This window comes from Brachyistius frenatus, unplaced genomic scaffold, assembly GCF_029030835.1.
Source record: "Brachyistius frenatus isolate BFR_SWC_R1_liver_20210118 unplaced genomic scaffold, ASM2903083v1 Contig_133, whole genome shotgun sequence".
Taxonomy (NCBI): Eukaryota; Metazoa; Chordata; class Actinopteri; family Embiotocidae; genus Brachyistius; species Brachyistius frenatus.
The window spans coordinates 1,095,806-1,113,211 of NW_027210732.1; the positions used below are offsets into that span (position 1 = coordinate 1,095,806).

General features: G+C 42.9%; 1 protein-coding gene across 1 annotated transcript in view; it reads left to right on the forward strand.

Moving 5' to 3' along the window:
- The window catches only part of babam2 (BRISC and BRCA1 A complex member 2), a 77,733-nt gene extending 75,040 nt beyond the window's left edge, over nucleotides 1-2,693 (forward strand). The window contains exon 11 of the mRNA XM_069714668.1: nucleotides 1,815-2,693. Within this exon, the coding sequence (XP_069570769.1) occupies nucleotides 1,815-1,878 (64 nt within the window). The 3' untranslated portion in view covers nucleotides 1,879-2,693. The remainder of the gene's footprint in view (nucleotides 1-1,814) is intronic.
- The last annotated feature ends 14,713 nt before the right edge of the window (nucleotides 2,694-17,406 follow it).

Below are 17,406 nucleotides of genomic sequence, written 5' to 3' on the forward strand. Positions count from 1 at the left end.
GGTACATATTCTAAAGGATTATTCCACATTTAGGACATGAATAGTGAGATTTAATGGCGATGAACACCCGGGGGAAGCTTTAGACTGAGCGCCGTCTGTAATCCCGCTACTGATTTATTCCTTCTGGCAATAACATTAAAGATGCGCAACTGAAAGTAACATTAACGCCAGATCCACATCCCCTGTCGTACGTGAGCCGCGTTAGATTAACGTGAGCTTGCCGTTATTTTACCGTGTATAAATGGCGGCTGCCCCATGTGTGTTTGGAGTTTGTCTCGGCTGTTTTGTCGCCGCGTGCGCTCGTTGTAATGAGTTTGCGTCATAAATCTGTTCACTGACACGCCCATAATGTTACTGAATGGTTCTTCTTACTTGCAGCAGTACAACAGGTCAGCTGCTTATGTTAATGATCTTTAATGTTTTTGTTTAGTTTTTATTTATCAATGACAAACATTTCATCCTAGTTCTCCTTATCAAATATTTGTATTTTTTTTTTTTTTTTTTTTTTTTTGAGTTTTGTTTTCGTTGTGTAAAAAAAATATATATTTTTCATAGTTTTCTTTGAGGAAATTAACACTTAATATCCCCCTGGATGAGCTAGTTTTGCTCACTATATGGCAATCTACTAAAAGCAGCCAGACAGTTAACCAACCAATAAACCTAAAATCACTTGTCATGTCATTTATATTATGAATCTACTTCATAAAACATCATATTATAGTCATATATGAGGCTGGAAGTCTTTCATTGCTTTTAAGAGGCTGATGTATTCTAGCGTGCCTCCGTGTTTTGTTCTGGTTGATATTTCAGGAAGTTAAACACTATTTAATGTGGCAGTGTCCGTTAAAATGTCCACTTTTAGATCAAATATTCAAGCTTACAAACAAAATGAACCTTTGTATATTTTTATTTCTCCAAAATTTAGTCTGTTTGATACTGCGATTCGTAAACTTAAGGAGGGTTGTTTCAGGTCTGGCTAAGAAATAGTGCAATTTAACTCCACAAAACCACAAACCTCTTTGTCTGGAACCAAATAAGACACTTTAATTAGTAAGTTGTGGATTTTCTGTCCTTTGGATGAAGTCGGGTTTGCTGAGTAACTATGCATCGAGCGTTTACGCTAATCAGCTGCTGGTTCCTGCTTCGTGTTTAACGGATGTGAGAGTGTTGCTATTGGTGATTGTAAATTGGATGTAGGAGTAAACGTCGGCGCGGATAGTTGTTGTGTTGGCCTTACGACGTACTGACAACGTGTCGAGGGTGCATCCGCCCTTCGGCCAAAGTCAGCTGGGATCAGCTGCAGCCCCCCCGCCCCTCCACCCCCACCCCCACCCCCCCGTGAGCCTGTACAGGATAAAGCGGGTATAGATAATGGATGGAGAGTGTTAGTAATCTTCTAATCTAACTTTAGAACCAAAGCTTTTAAGTGCAGTTCCCAAACTGCTGCAGTATTTCAACATTCAAGTCTAACCTGACGTAAACACATGCCAAATAGTACTTTGTGTCTTGTTGTTTATTTTCCCTTTTTGATTTTTTTTTTTTTCTTGTGGTTGAGCAATGTCTCCTGTGTTTCCCTCTGTGTTTTCCTGTGTTAACATGCGGAGACTAGGAAGTAAACACATTCTGCCTTTCATGTACACTATGATACACACTGAGGCTGCGACTGACCCGGTGAGTTTGTTAGATGCTTTGAAGCAGTTGAAGTGCAATTATTGTCACATTTTGGATGTTTTACTTGCCATACTTTCTCTGCTCCCCCTCCTACCCCCCTCTCCCTCTTCCCCCTCTCTCCGACCTCTTCCTCTCTCACCCAGGGCGTACTTCAAGAGCTTCATCCCTCAGTTCCAGGAGGGAGCCTTTGCCAATGGGAAACTCTAGTATTTTCTAGCTTAATGACATGCCTGGAGAGTTGCCTGTGGGAGTGTGTATGTGAGTGTTTGTTTGTGCACTCCACTGTGTACCTGTACGTGAGTATGCGCAGACTTAGATTGGTGAAATATACTGTACTGTAACACTGCAGTGAGAATGGCCTTGTCCTTATTGCACAGACTGTGAAACTAGCATAGTTTGACCTCGCAATGGTTGCCTCATAGTTAGTATTTTCATTTTTACTGGAGCTGTAGACAGTAGCCACTTCCCTGCACAAATTTAGTTGTCCAGACACAGCAGCACACTTTAGCAAAAAAAAAAAAAAAAACTGTCTGTAATGACAACTGATTCCAACAATTGCCAACACAGTTGAAAGGCTTTTATTTTGAAAAGAGACACCAAACTCTGACAGGAACTAAATGTGACAACCTTCGCTACAATTTGTCTGTTCGATCTAAAAAATAAAAAGCGTTTTTCTGTTGTGTTGTGCCGTTGACGACTCGCTCTAAGGAGTTAAAGCTCGGAGGTTTCGACTCAGCGATCCATCTAGAGATACTGTGATGGAGCTACATATGTGAATATGTGGACATCACAAAGAGCAGGAGGGTTTTGTTCACTGTTCATTTGCCTTTGTCACACATGATTGTCAAATTTGGCTTCATCATTGATGTTAAAATGATCTCCGACTTGCCTTTTAGTTGTTGAAATTCTGTACGTTTCATTTCTTTAAAGCCCTGTGACGTCCGTCTGACATGTTGACAGTTACTGACGAATGTGTTTTGTCAAAATTTCTATCCAGTAAAGAAAATGTGTTTCCTCTGAAAGCGTGTCATGGTTTTGGTTGTAATGAACATCATCACTGGTATATGGTACAAATATTTTGTTCTACCCTGGACATATTAAAGTGTATTAAAAAAGATATTAAAAAAGAAATGAGAAATGGGAAAAACCGAGTTCAGCCTTGTCCGTTTTGTGTCACATCCAGATTGTATCCGGGTTGATTTATCAAAAGTCTGAACAGCAGAAAACCACACCACGTGATTTTTGCAAACGGGATCCGAACCACGTTTAAAGGTGGTTTGACAAATCTGATTTCTACAAATGCGTCTCAGTCTGTACGCTCTGGTGGCTCAGGTCCGATTTCACAACGCGACAGACAAGGATGACATCATATTGAGAGTGACAGAGAGGGCAGACTCTGTTTTACCACTGGCAGAACGCTAGTAGAGAGTGTCCATTTTGTTGCTATGGAGGACAACAAGAGCGGCGGTCCTTTGGCAGACACCGAAATATATTGTCTGCTGGCACTTTGCGTAGCTACACTTACGCCATTACCTCAGCAAACCATCCAAATAGGTCAGTTGATGTCGGAAGACACCAGAACCAATTCCTGTTGTCTTGCAAATAACAGTGCAGACAGTTTTATCCTAAAGATCTGATTTGAGAAAGAAATCCTATTTGCCTGCAGTCTGAACGAAGCCTAAAGCATTCAGGACATCAAGAAATGAAACCATCTGATGTCAGTTCCATCCATATTTCCTATAAGAAGTGAAGTCGAATCTATTCGAACTTTCCGAACCTGCATTTATTATTTGGCTTGGAGGTCTGGTAGGATTTAGGGGGATCTCTTGGCAGAAGTGGAATGTAATATTCATATTCAGGTTTTTAGGAGTTTATACTCACCAGAAACGTACGGTGTGTTCAGGCAAACGTTCGCTTCACGTTTGGTCTGAACACACAGTAAGAATTATTATCTCTTTGTGACCATAGAATGAGCCCTTAATATCTTCATAGGAAGCAGGTCCTCCTTCACGGTGCCTGCCGTGTTGGTCTGGAAATCACGCAGCAGCATGACTTTTGCGAATCCATTTACTACACGTTGAATAATTTCAATGGTTAAGTGACCGGCTGATGGTGCTAATGGGACTAAAGTAAAGTCGTATTGAACTAAATCATTAGGATTCATTGAATATTAATGGAATCCATCAAAGTGGTGTCCTGACCAACCAACACTGGCATCCCAAAAGCTGCAAAAACAGGAAACGAAAACACATCATGAATAACATGTTACTCATTATTTGGTTTTTTTTGTTCCTCACAAAGTTTAAAATGACTCTCTCCCCTTCAAATGTGTAAAAGGTGTTCTTTCACGCGCCCACCTTTATATCTGTAATGCCTTTACAAAACCCCACAGATGCTGTTTTTTTGTTTGTTTTTTTGCAGGCCCCTACTGTGCTTGTGTAATACGGAGCCACAGCACTGAGAGGATGAGTGTGTGTGTGTGTGTGTGTGTGTGTGTGTGTGTGTGTGTGTGTGTGTGTGTGTGTGTGTGTGTGTGTGTGTGTGTGTGTGTGTGTGTGTGTGTGTGTGTGTGTGAGTGTGAGTGCGCACATGGCCATGCATGGATGTGCACATGTGTGCTTTAGCGAGGCAGAGTGTGTGCTTGCTTGTTTTCATCATTAAATATGAGGGTCATAGTTAGGGGTCCTTCCTGGCCTAAGGCACAGCCCTTTGCTATATTTATTGTCGGTAATGCAGCAACTGTCAAGTCTAATTGAGAACTATAGGGTGAATGTATCTGGGGCATTTAATAGCATCAAGGCTCTTAATAAAATAATTAAAAAGCAAGATTCTTTTTGTCTTTTTCACTGCCCCGTTCTATGTTTCTTGCTCTAACCTTTCCCGACCTGCTTTCAAAACATCTCTGTTGTCAGCCGCGGGACGAGCTGCTCTCATTTTGGAGAGCTGGGGGGTGGGTGGTGTTTGAGATTTAAAGGAGGCGCAGCGGGAAGACGAGTAGCATCTTTAACGAGCATGAGCAAAGAGTAGTTTAACTTGACAGTTGGCTCTTGACGTCACGACTTTGCGCTCCGAAGGTACCAATTGATTTTCAATAGTGTTGAATCTGAGTGTGGGTTTTAGCCGTGTGTGTGTGTGTGTGTGTGTGTGTGTGTGTGTGTGTGTGTGTGTGTGTGTGTGTGTGTGTGTGTGTGTGTGTGTGTGTGTGTGTGTGTGTGTGTGTGTGTGTGTGTGTGTGTGTGTGTGTGTGTGAACTCAACCCCGCCAAATCTGAAATGATACTTCGCGTTAGTTGAAACACAAAGAGTGACTGAATCATTAGCTTAAAACGGTGGCTTAAATCCTTCCCTTGAATGCAGACCATGACATTGCAAAAGGTAAAGTACACCAACTCAGAATGTCAATCTCAGACAAAGCATCTTCTCCTGGACTTTTCCTCAGTCACTGATGTTGACCCGAGTTGACGTAAGCCCTTTAAGTAACTTGTAAACAATTCCTTCCAACGTGGCTTAAAACTGTGTCACTGTTGCGATCCTTAAGTCACATTTAGTTAGGCTCCTCCCTCAAAAGTGTCAGCGCCCAAACATAGCTCACCTTTACACGCTTTTAAGCAACTTAGCGTGGATTTATCCAGTGTTAATGATCCTGTGAAGGTGCTGCTCAAGGTACCTTTTGAAGATGCGTTTCTCAGCCCCCTGAATCACAGTGCAGAGGTCTGCCAACCCTCCGAGCTAATACTCCAAATCCACTAATCCAGCCGTCTTTAAGAGATCTCAACGGCAGTCGGATGGAATAATTAAAGGCTGGAATAATTAGCTTGGAATCTTTGGACGGGGGATGATTAAATTGATGAGGCTGTTTTTTTTTTTTGTGGCCTGACTGTGGAGTTCACGCTTGGATGGACTGAGACTTGATCTGAGGGCCAATTGAAATTGCAATGGTCATTTTGCCTCAGGCTGAATGGGCAATGAAAGTGGTGTCTTCATATTGCTTTAAGCATTTTCTTCCTCTACTTTATGGCTCGAGGTGAGAAGATTTCCATCTTCACTGCAGCCTTGCTGGTGGCAGGACAGCCAACCAAGCCCAAGCTAAGGGGTGAGTGCCCAAAGGGAGGGCACGGCCTTCGTAACAGAGGCCCGTCAGTTCAGAAACAGGTGTCCTCAGCCCAACGCAGCTGGCACACATGAATATTAGCATGTGATTAACATTAACTGCACTGGTGACAACCCTATAAGCAGCTAGCTCGGAGGCAGGAAGGACCTGCCAGCCTGGAGAACTGACAAGTGTGTGAAACAGGATCACTTAAAGCTCAGCAATGAGCACCTTCCTGGGCAATAACCCAGAGTTAGCTCTTGGCATCACTCACCCTGCTTCGCCTCAAAAGTCGGGCGAGTCGCCGGAAACTTTTGAAGAGTAAAAAAAAAAAAAAAAAAGTGTGTCGAAGGCAGACTCAGGCGCAGAGTTGTTAAAGGAAATGGGGGAAAGTCTCTGAGAGTGTTTGAAAATCCTGAATCATCACCTCGTGAACCGAGATGGTAAACAGTCGCGGCTGAGGTAATCAGAAGGAAACAAGGAGCGTCCAAAAGGCCTGAATATGTCAGAGAGCGGCACAAGGCGGACAGGGCGCCTTATTCAAGACTGTTTACTGTCCTTTTCGGTCACTTTTTGTGAATCATCCAATTCATCAGCCTCGCCCGATTCTTTTTTTTCACCTGTTTTTTTGAATCACTCCCTCCTAAAAGATAAAAGACCGCCAGCCAAGTGAAAGATGAAGGAGGGGAAATCACAAACTGCCGTGACTGTGGGGTACTTTGTGTTTTGTTTTTTTCTGTAAGTCCAAATTCAGAGTGACATATGGGGAGTTTTCTTTTTCTTTTTTTTCTTTTTTACCCCACCCGCCCCTCCACCCTCCACCCCAATCTTCAGCGTATTTGGACGGAGGGGAGGGGAGGGGTGTGTGTGTGTGTGTGTGGGGGGGGGAGGGTGGGTGTTTGGTTGGAGCGGAGTGTGAGGAGGGGTGGATTTCAGAGGCTGTGCGGCATTTGCGATGCAGCGTAGGGTTGTTGATGCGAGCCATGTTGAGGATGATGGAGCTGAGAGGCTTAACTAATTTTGGAAAGAGAGAGCAGGAGGAGGAGAGCGGAGGGGGGATTTGGGGCCTTTTGTTACAGCCTGTTTGATCTGGGAATTTGAGAAAAAAAAATGGCCCAGAGATGTCGTGAAAATGAGAGAATTACTGCTCGGGTCCCTCACTCTTCATTTTTTATCAAACTCGAGGAGCATGGAAATTCTACTGCACTCCCATGTCAAAGCGGCAGATATTTTTCTCCCCCCCTCTTGCTTACAGATAATAACTGGATCTAGTTAAACCCTGATTGTTAATTGCTAATTACTCCTGGTACATGAGAAGCCAGGAGAGCGTAGCTAAGCTGATCAAATGAGCCTTCGCTCTGGAGCTTGTAGGTTTTTCCCCGTTTTGTCTCGTCCTCATGTTGTTGGGGCGTTCTGGATGGGCTTGTTTTCGATGGCTTTTGACAAGATAAAGACACGTTTTTTTTTTTTTTGTTGAAGGTGGGGGAGGGAGGGTGCAGAGGGATGGGGAGGGAAAGAGGGGGTGGGCTCCCTTCTCATTTCCCCTTGGGTGCGATCATAGACATTTGATTTAAACCTTTTATGGGTTAACCAAAGCACATCCCGCAGGTGTTTTTTTTTTTTTTTCTTCTGGAGTACTGCTCTTGGTCCCCCTGCGTTAAGCAAGCTGCTTGGCCTTGGTTCAATGGGCATGATTGTCGTCAGAGATGAGACTCAATTTGCTTCAGATTACTCAAACTGGCACCCCGCGTTTCCTCGGCAGATCGAGGATTCTGAGCGATTGTGGAGTTGTTGTTTTTTAAAGGTAACGTTTGGCAGCAGCGACTCATTTACAAAGCATTATCTCAGAATCACTTCATTATCAGGTGTTTATTTGTCATTAAAGAAAGCGGCATTAAGATCAGTCACGCTGGGGCGGATTATCTCAGGGTGCTTGCTTTCTCACTTTAATGTACTCCTCTCGCTCCGCGGCCTCTCCCCCCCCCTCACCCCTCCCCAGAGTCCTCCCTCACCCCCCTGTTCCCTCCCTCCCTCCCATCCTCCACCAGCTACCTGAGGAGCTGTCAGTCTGGATTGCTGCGCTGTCGGTTCAGCCTGTCAGGCTGAGGGACGCGTTCTGATCAGCCGTGGACACTGATAGACCTGTCAGGTGAGATGACAGCTGCAAGTGAAGATGCGCACAGACAGGTACATGTAATGTGACAAGACTCCTTCATCCCTCCACCACCACAACCGCTACCCCTCTCCTGCTTCCCTTCACTTCGTAGACCCCACCCCCTTCCGAAAAATAAATATCCATAAGTTGGAAGAGTGCACAAGGGATGAGCATGTTTCCTGACGAGTTGAGGGAAAGTTTTCTTTTGAGCCTGAGTGGATGTGACGCGGCCACGTGATGAAGGACGGCCCGGGCATCAGCTCGGTATCATGTCTCAACTGCAGTTTTGAGTGTTGTGGGTTTTTTTTTTCTGTACGTGATTGACTTAGAAATCAAGGAAAAAAGGTTTCTCTTGCTGGATTGTAGATTCCAGATGTGTATTCACGCCAAAACGCTGCAAAACATCACACAATTTCTTTTCAAGTTGTTTTCTCATTAGCTAAGATACACTAGCAACATCCAGCTTGTGTCACAGTGAAATTAGTTATTACGAAATATCTACAACGAGTAATAAATGGTTGTAACCCTATACTGTACATGAAGATGGACAAGTGCCTTAAACTGCAATGCCATCGTGGGGACGCTCGGATTGGCCACAAAAAGCCTCCGGCTCCATTGACTCCCATTCAACTTCTCTCATTAAATACAAAGTCAATACATTTGTTCCGCAAGTCATTTTGGTGTCCTTCTCTATCGTCAATCCTTCTCATTGGTTTGATGGTGGTCCATCTGAAAATAATCCCATAATTAATTAGATATTGGGCCTCAGGAAGCAGCATTTTTGGGGGCATTTCTATTTGATTGACAGGCCTGTGGTCCAGTCAGGTTTCCGCTATTGATGGGCGGGGCGTTGTGTTCTTGTGTTACCAATCGGATTGAGTCAGATCCAATGTTCACTCCTCCCCCATCTCTTCCAAATAGGTCACTATTTTGGGGGGAAATCTGAACTCAAGGCTCCATAACGGCGGTTCACAAAACTAGCCGTGAAGTTGAAGGGATGTGAACACACATTTGAGAGGATACCACACCTCCAGTCCCCAGTTATGACTGCAAAGATTCTCAAAGCAAATGACGTAGTCAACACAAGATGGCAGCGCCACCATATTTTGGCTTTTCGTTTGTACGGTGCGAGGAAAAGGTGACACATTGTCCATCTTTATATAGTCCGTGGTTGTAACTGATTCACAGTGAACGGGAGTAGCTGACTGACAGAAACGCTTGTGTTTGCTCATGTGTGCAGGGAGCCGACAAGTTGATCCGTTGAGGCCGGGTTGAATTATTCCCATATAGGAGTATTGTTCACAGTCCATCATGGGAATTTGTAGGGTGGTCAATAGCAAATGTTTGCCCTGGGCCTCCTGACAGATAGATCCAACCCTGCCAGACAAAGAAACAAAGGCTAAAAAAAAAAAAATTCCACTTTGAAAATGGAGGTGTAATTTTGTTCAATAATTTGAAGCCGTTCATAAATCGTGACTGAAACCAGTGAAAGAATAGCAAATACATAGCAACGTCTCATCTCACTGAAGCCGTAAATCTTTTCAACAGTGCTGTCACGTCTTTTTTGCGTCTCACGTAGGTTTATCACTGGGATTAGAAAAGACAGCAGAAACCTACATACCAGCAACGATCTAAACCGAAGCATGGGATGGTAGCAGTGTGGCGATAGTGATGTCACGCGAAGCAGGGGAATGAAAATGGCAACCAGCATGCTTGCCCATGTGTCTGTGCAGCGGGCACACTGCTTCAGTGTGTCCACACGTCGGGCCTCGCCCACTTCACAGCCTCTGTGCAGCTGTAAACTGTTGACCTTTCTCTGCCCCCTTTGGCACCGTGGGCCATGTCTCGAAGCATTATGGGTAAGAGTACAACAAGATGCGCAAAACACCAGGGTTGTTGCAGCAAATGAGATAAGAGCAAAGGGTGAGTGAGGGTGGGAGGGCGGAGGCGGAGGGGTTTTGACGGTGGTTGTGGGTGGGTGGGTGGGGGGGGGTGGATGGGATGGTGGGGGATGGCTCGTGCCAAGTGACACAAACCCCCCTTGGCAGCTTAATTCAATTTTCCACTTTTCCACACTCACATTAAGCCTCCATTGAGCCGGAAGGAACGGACGTACCGGAGGAGTCGACCCCAGGAAGAAGATCAACCTCCTTCCCATTCCTCCCCACTATTCCACCTTTCTGTTTGACCAAAGACGAGACACGTGAGTTTCAACTGATCACTTTACTTTCTCTGATTGTGCTTTGTGGGACTTTGTTCTTTCATTAAGAGCATTTTAAGGCTTCATGAGTGCTGTGCTTCAGTGTGTTTTCCTTCACTGACGGGTGTCTCCGTGTATCACAGTCACTCAGAGGAGATTGTTGTTTACTCGTCCATCTTCAGTTAAACTCAGACTTCATCCCGACGTCCAAATCTGTCCTTTTTCTGCTCCAAACGACTGACAAGATGGGAGCAAACTTTAAACCATCCCTTCAGAGAGCTGTCGGTATGTTCTTCAAGTCCTTCGATACAAAAAGTGTTGTCCATAAAAAAAAATAAAAAATATGACAGTGGGTTATTTCTGCTTCCACTTAGCATGCAGGAGAAGAAAAAAGAGATCCACACTTTTTCAGTAATGAAATGGAAAATGTTAGTGGAGTTTAAAATGATACACGTATCCTTCAATTTTCATCAAACAAGGAATTATGTTACATTTATTTTGAAAGTGTCCAATGTTGTTTTTGACCTTTTTTCATTCCACCTTATTTTTTTAAGATGGTTATAAGAATTGATTTTTGTAATACATGTAAACTTTGTCTGAATGACCTAAAATGTCAGTGGACAAGAGGAAAATCACGTGCGCAATCTCTTGAGACATCAGCAGCTGCCTGTCTTCCTGGGGTCCAGAACCTCAAAAAAGCATATATGAAAGCGTTATATTCATTTTATACCCAATAAATCAAGAAAAATCAAGATCCAAGGGGCTTTAGGTTCAGTATGTTCAGTCACATAGTTGAGCTGAGATCTTTTTGGGGGTATTTCCTAAAGGTGGACATGCTTCTAATACTTCTAATACTCAAATTGTGTGCGTCAGTTTGTTTTCTTCTGATGATGCTTTAAAAATCTATTTAAAAATGGATTTTGGCTGAGGAATTATTAGATTGCAGTATCTTAACAAGCATAAGGATAATCGTGTATTTGATCTGTATATTGTAGATGCTCTGACAATGAATTGGGTGTACTTGTGATTGCTTCCTTTATAAATGGGGAGACCACCAACATATAGATCTGACTGGTAGTCCATAGGAAGAGAAATTAAAGACATGAAGTGAACACGTGGCCTTAAAACAATGACAGCGACTATGTCAGCTGCATGTAGAGGTACTCTTTAGTCCGATGTCTGTCACAGATATCAGCCTGCAATTTAACACACTCGGTTCAAATGTTGTCAGGAACATGGTAAATTTCAAAAGAGCACAGTGAATATTTTATTCCCTACCTGTAATATTAATCTGACTGGGACTTCAGTCTCGATAGCTGGTTTTACTTCAGTAACAGTTGTAGAGACGACCTTGGTTTTTTTCGTCATTATAAGGGAAGGTTTGACTTTCGTTGGGTTTTGCGTAGCGTGGAACATCTTACTTTGTCTTCTGCTTTGTATATATATATATATATATATATATATATATATATATATATATATATATACATATACAGTATATATTAGAAGAACACAATTCAAGCAGCAAGATTTTTTTCTGGATCACCTTGAAAGAGGCGAAGAGTCGTGTTTGAAAATATTCGAAATTGTCTTCAAGGTTTCCCATATTCCTTTCTGTCTGTTGGCCTCGATGTGTAATTAAGCCATCAAAAATATAACACGTGGTAAGCAGCAGTGGAGTCGATCGGAAAGCCGATCACTGATACAGAATATCGTCTCATCTGATTCCACAACAGAATTTCCACCAAGGACCCAGATAAGTGGAGCTAAAACAATGTGGATTATTCTGTGGGGAAGATAAGCCTCAGAGTGGTGCGTGAGAGACTGAGAGAGAAAACTGTCACGCATGGGACTGAATACAAAGAATTCTTTATGTTTACACCAAGAAATGCAAGATTGCATCTAAAGACATGGCAACAGTAATCTTTCCTTAAAACTGTAGTGACTTTTTTCAAAAGCAGACTCAGATGTAATGTGGCCAAAACCTAAGCCCCGTATCTTTGTTTCAGAGAAGTGAATCTGTTGGCTTTTACAGTAATGGTCAAAATGATTCAACAACCAGATTACCGCTTCCTGTGAAAAATATACTGTTGGACATGAAGTGATGAATTTGTGTTTCCAGACTTCCAGAATAAAAGCGTAGTCGGTTAGTTGGTTACGTGAACAGATCAAAAGCCTTGAAACTCAAACCTCATCGACTGATGATCGAAGGTAGAATGATGTCACCGTACCACCCACGCTTTCTGTTTTGCAGGAGGTTTCTAGGAAGTGGAGTGCAGACAACAAAATAAACTAAAAAAAAAAAGAGTCCTGAGAAACAGCCAACAACCTTACATATTGCATGTTTAAGAATTTAGATTTGGGCTGTTTTAGTTCAACCCGTCAGCTGTAGAAAGGAGCACGATGGTTTTTCAGCTGAAGTCAAAACGGCAGCAGGACAGCTCAGTTCCTCAACCAAAACCCATTAACATTCCAAGCTGCACAGCCCTCAGCCTGCTCTCAGACCAACATACTCATAAATTACGCTGACAACCTTGTTGACGGAGTGAGATAAACTTGTCCATTGTGGGTGAACTGTTGCTGCACTGAGACGCGTCACTCAGAAATGCTATTTGATTTGACTGTTTTGGGCCAAACGAGCAGGAAAACAACTCATACAAGAACCAAAACAAAATAATACACAGATATGAAGCTCGCGTTTGTCAGGCAGCCAGCATATTCCTTTCCTGTTTTTTTTTTTTTTTTTTTTTTGTTCCTTTAGCGGGGGGGGGGACTTTTTGTTTTCTTCCTCTGAAAACAAGCAGTCCAGTAAAAGTGGAAGGTCCTGTTTGTTTGCGAGCTGCAGGTGGCTGCGCTGACCCGGCTCAGAAGTCCCCCCGCACACTCGCGGTCTTCTCTCCTCTCGGGCCCTGTTATTTGTTCACTTCTTCCACCACATGCTCCAACGTTTCCCCTTCTCTCTCCTCTGTTTGTGCCCGAACAGCGTTCCATTCTTCTTTGTCTCGAGGTACAGCGTGCCTGTGACGCACTTCCTTCCATTGTATCAGGAACTGATACCTTAACACTTGTGAAGTTACTTTCAAAGTGTGCGTCGGGGTGTGTTGATTGGAAGGTGCTTTATGCTCAGCGCAGGTAATTTATCTGTCTCCACTTGGCTACTTGCCTGTCGTCACTTGATTAAACAGCGCTGCATGTTAAATTACAGAATAAAGCTCTTTGCTTCACTCCAATCTCCTGCGACTAAATGTAGTTTGTAGTTTCCAGCGAGTAAACCTGCACAATCACATGAAAACAAATTGTAGCTGAAGTTGAGTCAGATGATGTTTCCTCACTACAGCAGCGAAAGAGCAAGAAAAAAAGATGGCATTAAATTAAAAAACGCGACCACATCCTTATTATCATCTCACTTCCAGCCCACCACTGCTCTTTTAGTCTGAGAGAAAGCACAAGTTGCGGTGACGGATTTATTTGTGCTTGTGAGAAAGTTATGAAAGAAAAAAAAAAATGAAATGGTTGAAATGCGTTTGTTTACTGTAAAGAGAGAGTCAGCTCCATATCCAGCAGTGATGTGTAAGCTGGTTTCAGGTTGCAACAATTTAACCACATGTCAGCCCTGCAGGAAAATCAGCGCTTCACCTTTTCTTTTAACTGACTGATATTTATGGAAGTAGAACCTCTTAGCATAATCAATACTCAATAAGAAAGGGTTAGTTCACATCGAGCTTAATAATTGACATTAAGCATATGCAATCACTTAATCACCTTTACAATGGTGAAAGCATTAGTTCAACATTTGCCGTCGTGCTCAGACTCAAATGAAAAAAAACAAATTTCTAAAGCTCAACTTATAACATTATATCTGGCTTTTGTAATCCATAAACAAACCTGACTTGGTTAGCTGTTTTCCGTCTTAATGCTAAACTGAGCTCCTCTTCTCCTGGCTGTACCTTCATACTTTGACATGAGTGGTGTCCAACGTCTCATCCAGCTCTCAGTATAAAGGTTAATTTCCCAAAATGCCAAAGTATTTCTTTGAAGTAAAGGCAAGATTGTTAAATACCAAGTGATGAGACAATGTTTTGAAAATAAGTGTATACCACCTGTTGTCCATTGTCTTTACACATTTTACACAGATGTATACACCTTATAACATTATTATGGGTAGGGCTTTTTTTTTTTCTTCTTTATATGGTGATTTACAATTGCAAACATGAAGATGATTTACTGTGAGACACAGCTTGAAAAATTATTTTTCATCAGTCGTATTTGTCAGTCTCCAAAAACACTGGTTCCTTCATTTCTCATGGTAATTGCCCTGATTTTTCTTTTAATTGTTACACTCCCAGCTCAATCCAGTCTCACTTGAAAATGTATCTGCTACATCACAACTGTCACCCAGAAGAGCAGTGTTTGAGTTCTTGAGAAAGCAAAAACCAGTGTGGATTTATTTTAAGTAAGCAAATATATGAAGCATTAATTAACTTGCATAACTTACATGACTTAAGTCTTGTATGTCATGATCCTTATATAAATAATGGACATTTGGTGCCCAAAGCTAAGGCATCTTGACAGTGTGTCTACAATGCCACAGCAGGCTTTTTTTAAACAGTCACGTGACGTGGATGCAGGACAATAGAAAAGAATAGGCCCAAAAATAAAAATGAATCTCCCAGTTTGTGAACCATCATTCTGAAACAACACGTTTTGCGCTGTAGACCAATGTAGCCATTTCACATTTTCATGTTAGACTGTGTTTCCCAGCTTCGACTGGCCGGTTCATATCTTAATTTTGAGAGGACTCTTGTGACATCATCAGGATTATTTTTGTTCGAATGTACAGTGGGTACGGAAAGTATTCAGACCCCTTTAAATTTTTCACTCTTTGTTTCATTGCAGCCATTTGCACTCATATTTAACTCACATGCTGTCCATTTCTTCTGATCCTCCTTGAGATGGTTCTACTCCTTCATTAGAGTCCAGCTGTGTTTAATTAAACTGATTGGACTTGATTAGGAAAGGCACACACCTGTCTATATAAGACCTTACAGCTCACAGTGCATGTCAGAGCAAATGAGAATCATGAGGTCGAAGGAACTGTCCAAGGAGCTCAGAGACAGAATTGTGGCAAGGCACAGATCTGGCCAAGGTTACAAAATAATTTCTGCAGCACTCAAGGTTCCTAAGAGCACAGTGGCCTCCATAACCCTTAAATGGAAGAAGTTTGGGACGACCAGAACTCTTCCTAGACCTGGCCGTCCAGCCAAACTGAGCAATCGTGGGAGAAGAGCCTTGGTGAGAGAGGTAAAGAAGAACCCAAAGATCACTGTGGCTGAGCTCCAGAGATGCAGTAGGGAGATGGGAGAAAGTTCCACAAAGTCAACCATCACTGCAGCCCTCCACCAGTCGGGGCTTTATGGCAGAGTGGCCCAACGGAAGCCTCTCCTCAGTGCAAGACATATGAAAGCCCGCATAGAGTTTGCCAAAAAACACATGAAGGACTCCCAGACTATGAGAAATAAGATTCTCTGGTCTGATGAGACCAAGATTGAACTTTTTGGCGTTAATTCTAAGCGGTATGTGTGGAGAAAACCAGGCACTGCTCATCACCTGCCCAATACAATCCCAACAGTGAAACATGGTGGTGGCAGCATCATGCTATGGGGGTGTTTTTCAGCTGCAGGGACAGGACGACTGGTTGCAATTGAAGGAAAGATGAATGCGGCCAAGTACAGAGATATCCTGGAAGAAAACCTCTTCCAGAGTGCTCTGGACCTCAGACTGGGCCGAAGGTTCACCTTCCAACAAGACAATGACCCTAAGCACACAGCTAAAATAACAAAGGAGTGGCTTCGGAACAACTCTGTGACCATTCTTGACCGGCCCAGCCAGAGCCCTGACCTAAACCCAATTGAGCATCTCTGGAGAGACCTGAAAATGGCTGTCCACCAACGTTCACCATCCAACCCGACGGAACTGGAGAGGATCTGCAAGGAAGAATGGCAGAGGATCCCCAAATCCAGGTGTGAAAAGCTTGTTGCATCATTCCCAAGAAGACTCATGGCTATACTAGCTCAAAAGGGTGCTTCTACTCAATACTGAGCAAAGGGTCTGAATACTTATGACCATGTGATATTTCAGTTTTTCTTTTTTTAATTTGCACAAATTTCTACATTTCTGTTTTTTTCTGTCAATATGGGGTGCTGAGTGTACATTAATGAGAAATAAAATGAACTTTTTTGATTTTAGCAAATGGCTGCAATGAAACAGAGTGAAAAATTTAAAGGGGTCTGAATACTTTCCGTACCCACTGTACAAAGCCACATTTTCACAGTTGGAGCAGCACTCCTCATGGAGAGTAAACTGCTCCTCTTGTGTAAAATGTGTGACATGTCCCTTTAATTAGGGGCTTTTCTTGTTCATAGCTTTTTTTGATACAAATCTTTCCGCCATATCAGCCCACTACCATTTCCACTGGGTGCATCAATTCCCTTTTGCAATTGTCACTGAATACTTACATAAGTGCTAATTAATTGTTTTTGCAAATGGGATGAGGGATTCAGGCTGAAAGCACAGCGGAGCAGTTTGACATGACTGTCTGGCTGTCTTAATATGCAGCTCAGAGAGATATGAACACGAGGAAGATGTTGTCGAGCAGCTGCAGGGCTTTTTACATACCTGAATGTGATTGGCTTTATTGGAGAACATGCAGCCAATGAATTCATATTCTTCTCTCCACAATCCCACACTCTGGAGGTCAAGATCGTTCAAATTATCCCCGTGTGCTGTTGTGTTTGACTGCTTTACATGAGTCACCAAGGCAACCAGTAAATGAAATCACTGAAGGATGCCTACTTTAATTCACAGGAGCTGCCTGCCAGCCTGGCATCCAGCCTCTTTTTAAATTCGTGCTCTTGCACAGTGGGCATCCTGATGAAACTGCTGATTCCTTTTTTTATTTTAAAAAGAGTCCAACTTGGAGAGGACGCTGTGACGAGAGAGCAAATGTCCGCCACAACATTGCCAGTGTGAACCAGGTCTTTTGGGATAGTTTGAACACATTTTATAACAGTGTGAGAAAAATTAAAGCCCTGCTCTCTGCTACATTTACTCAGCTTACTGAAATGCACAGTGCACTTAGCCATGTTTCCTTGCTGCACTGCATGATAAAATAGCACATTACGTGCGTTAACAGGCCACCAGCACAACATTAAATCCCACTGTCAGTCAATCTGATTCTTCTTTAACCCACTCGTTGTGCTCCTCGTCAGCACTTTGGAGCCTACGTGTGTCC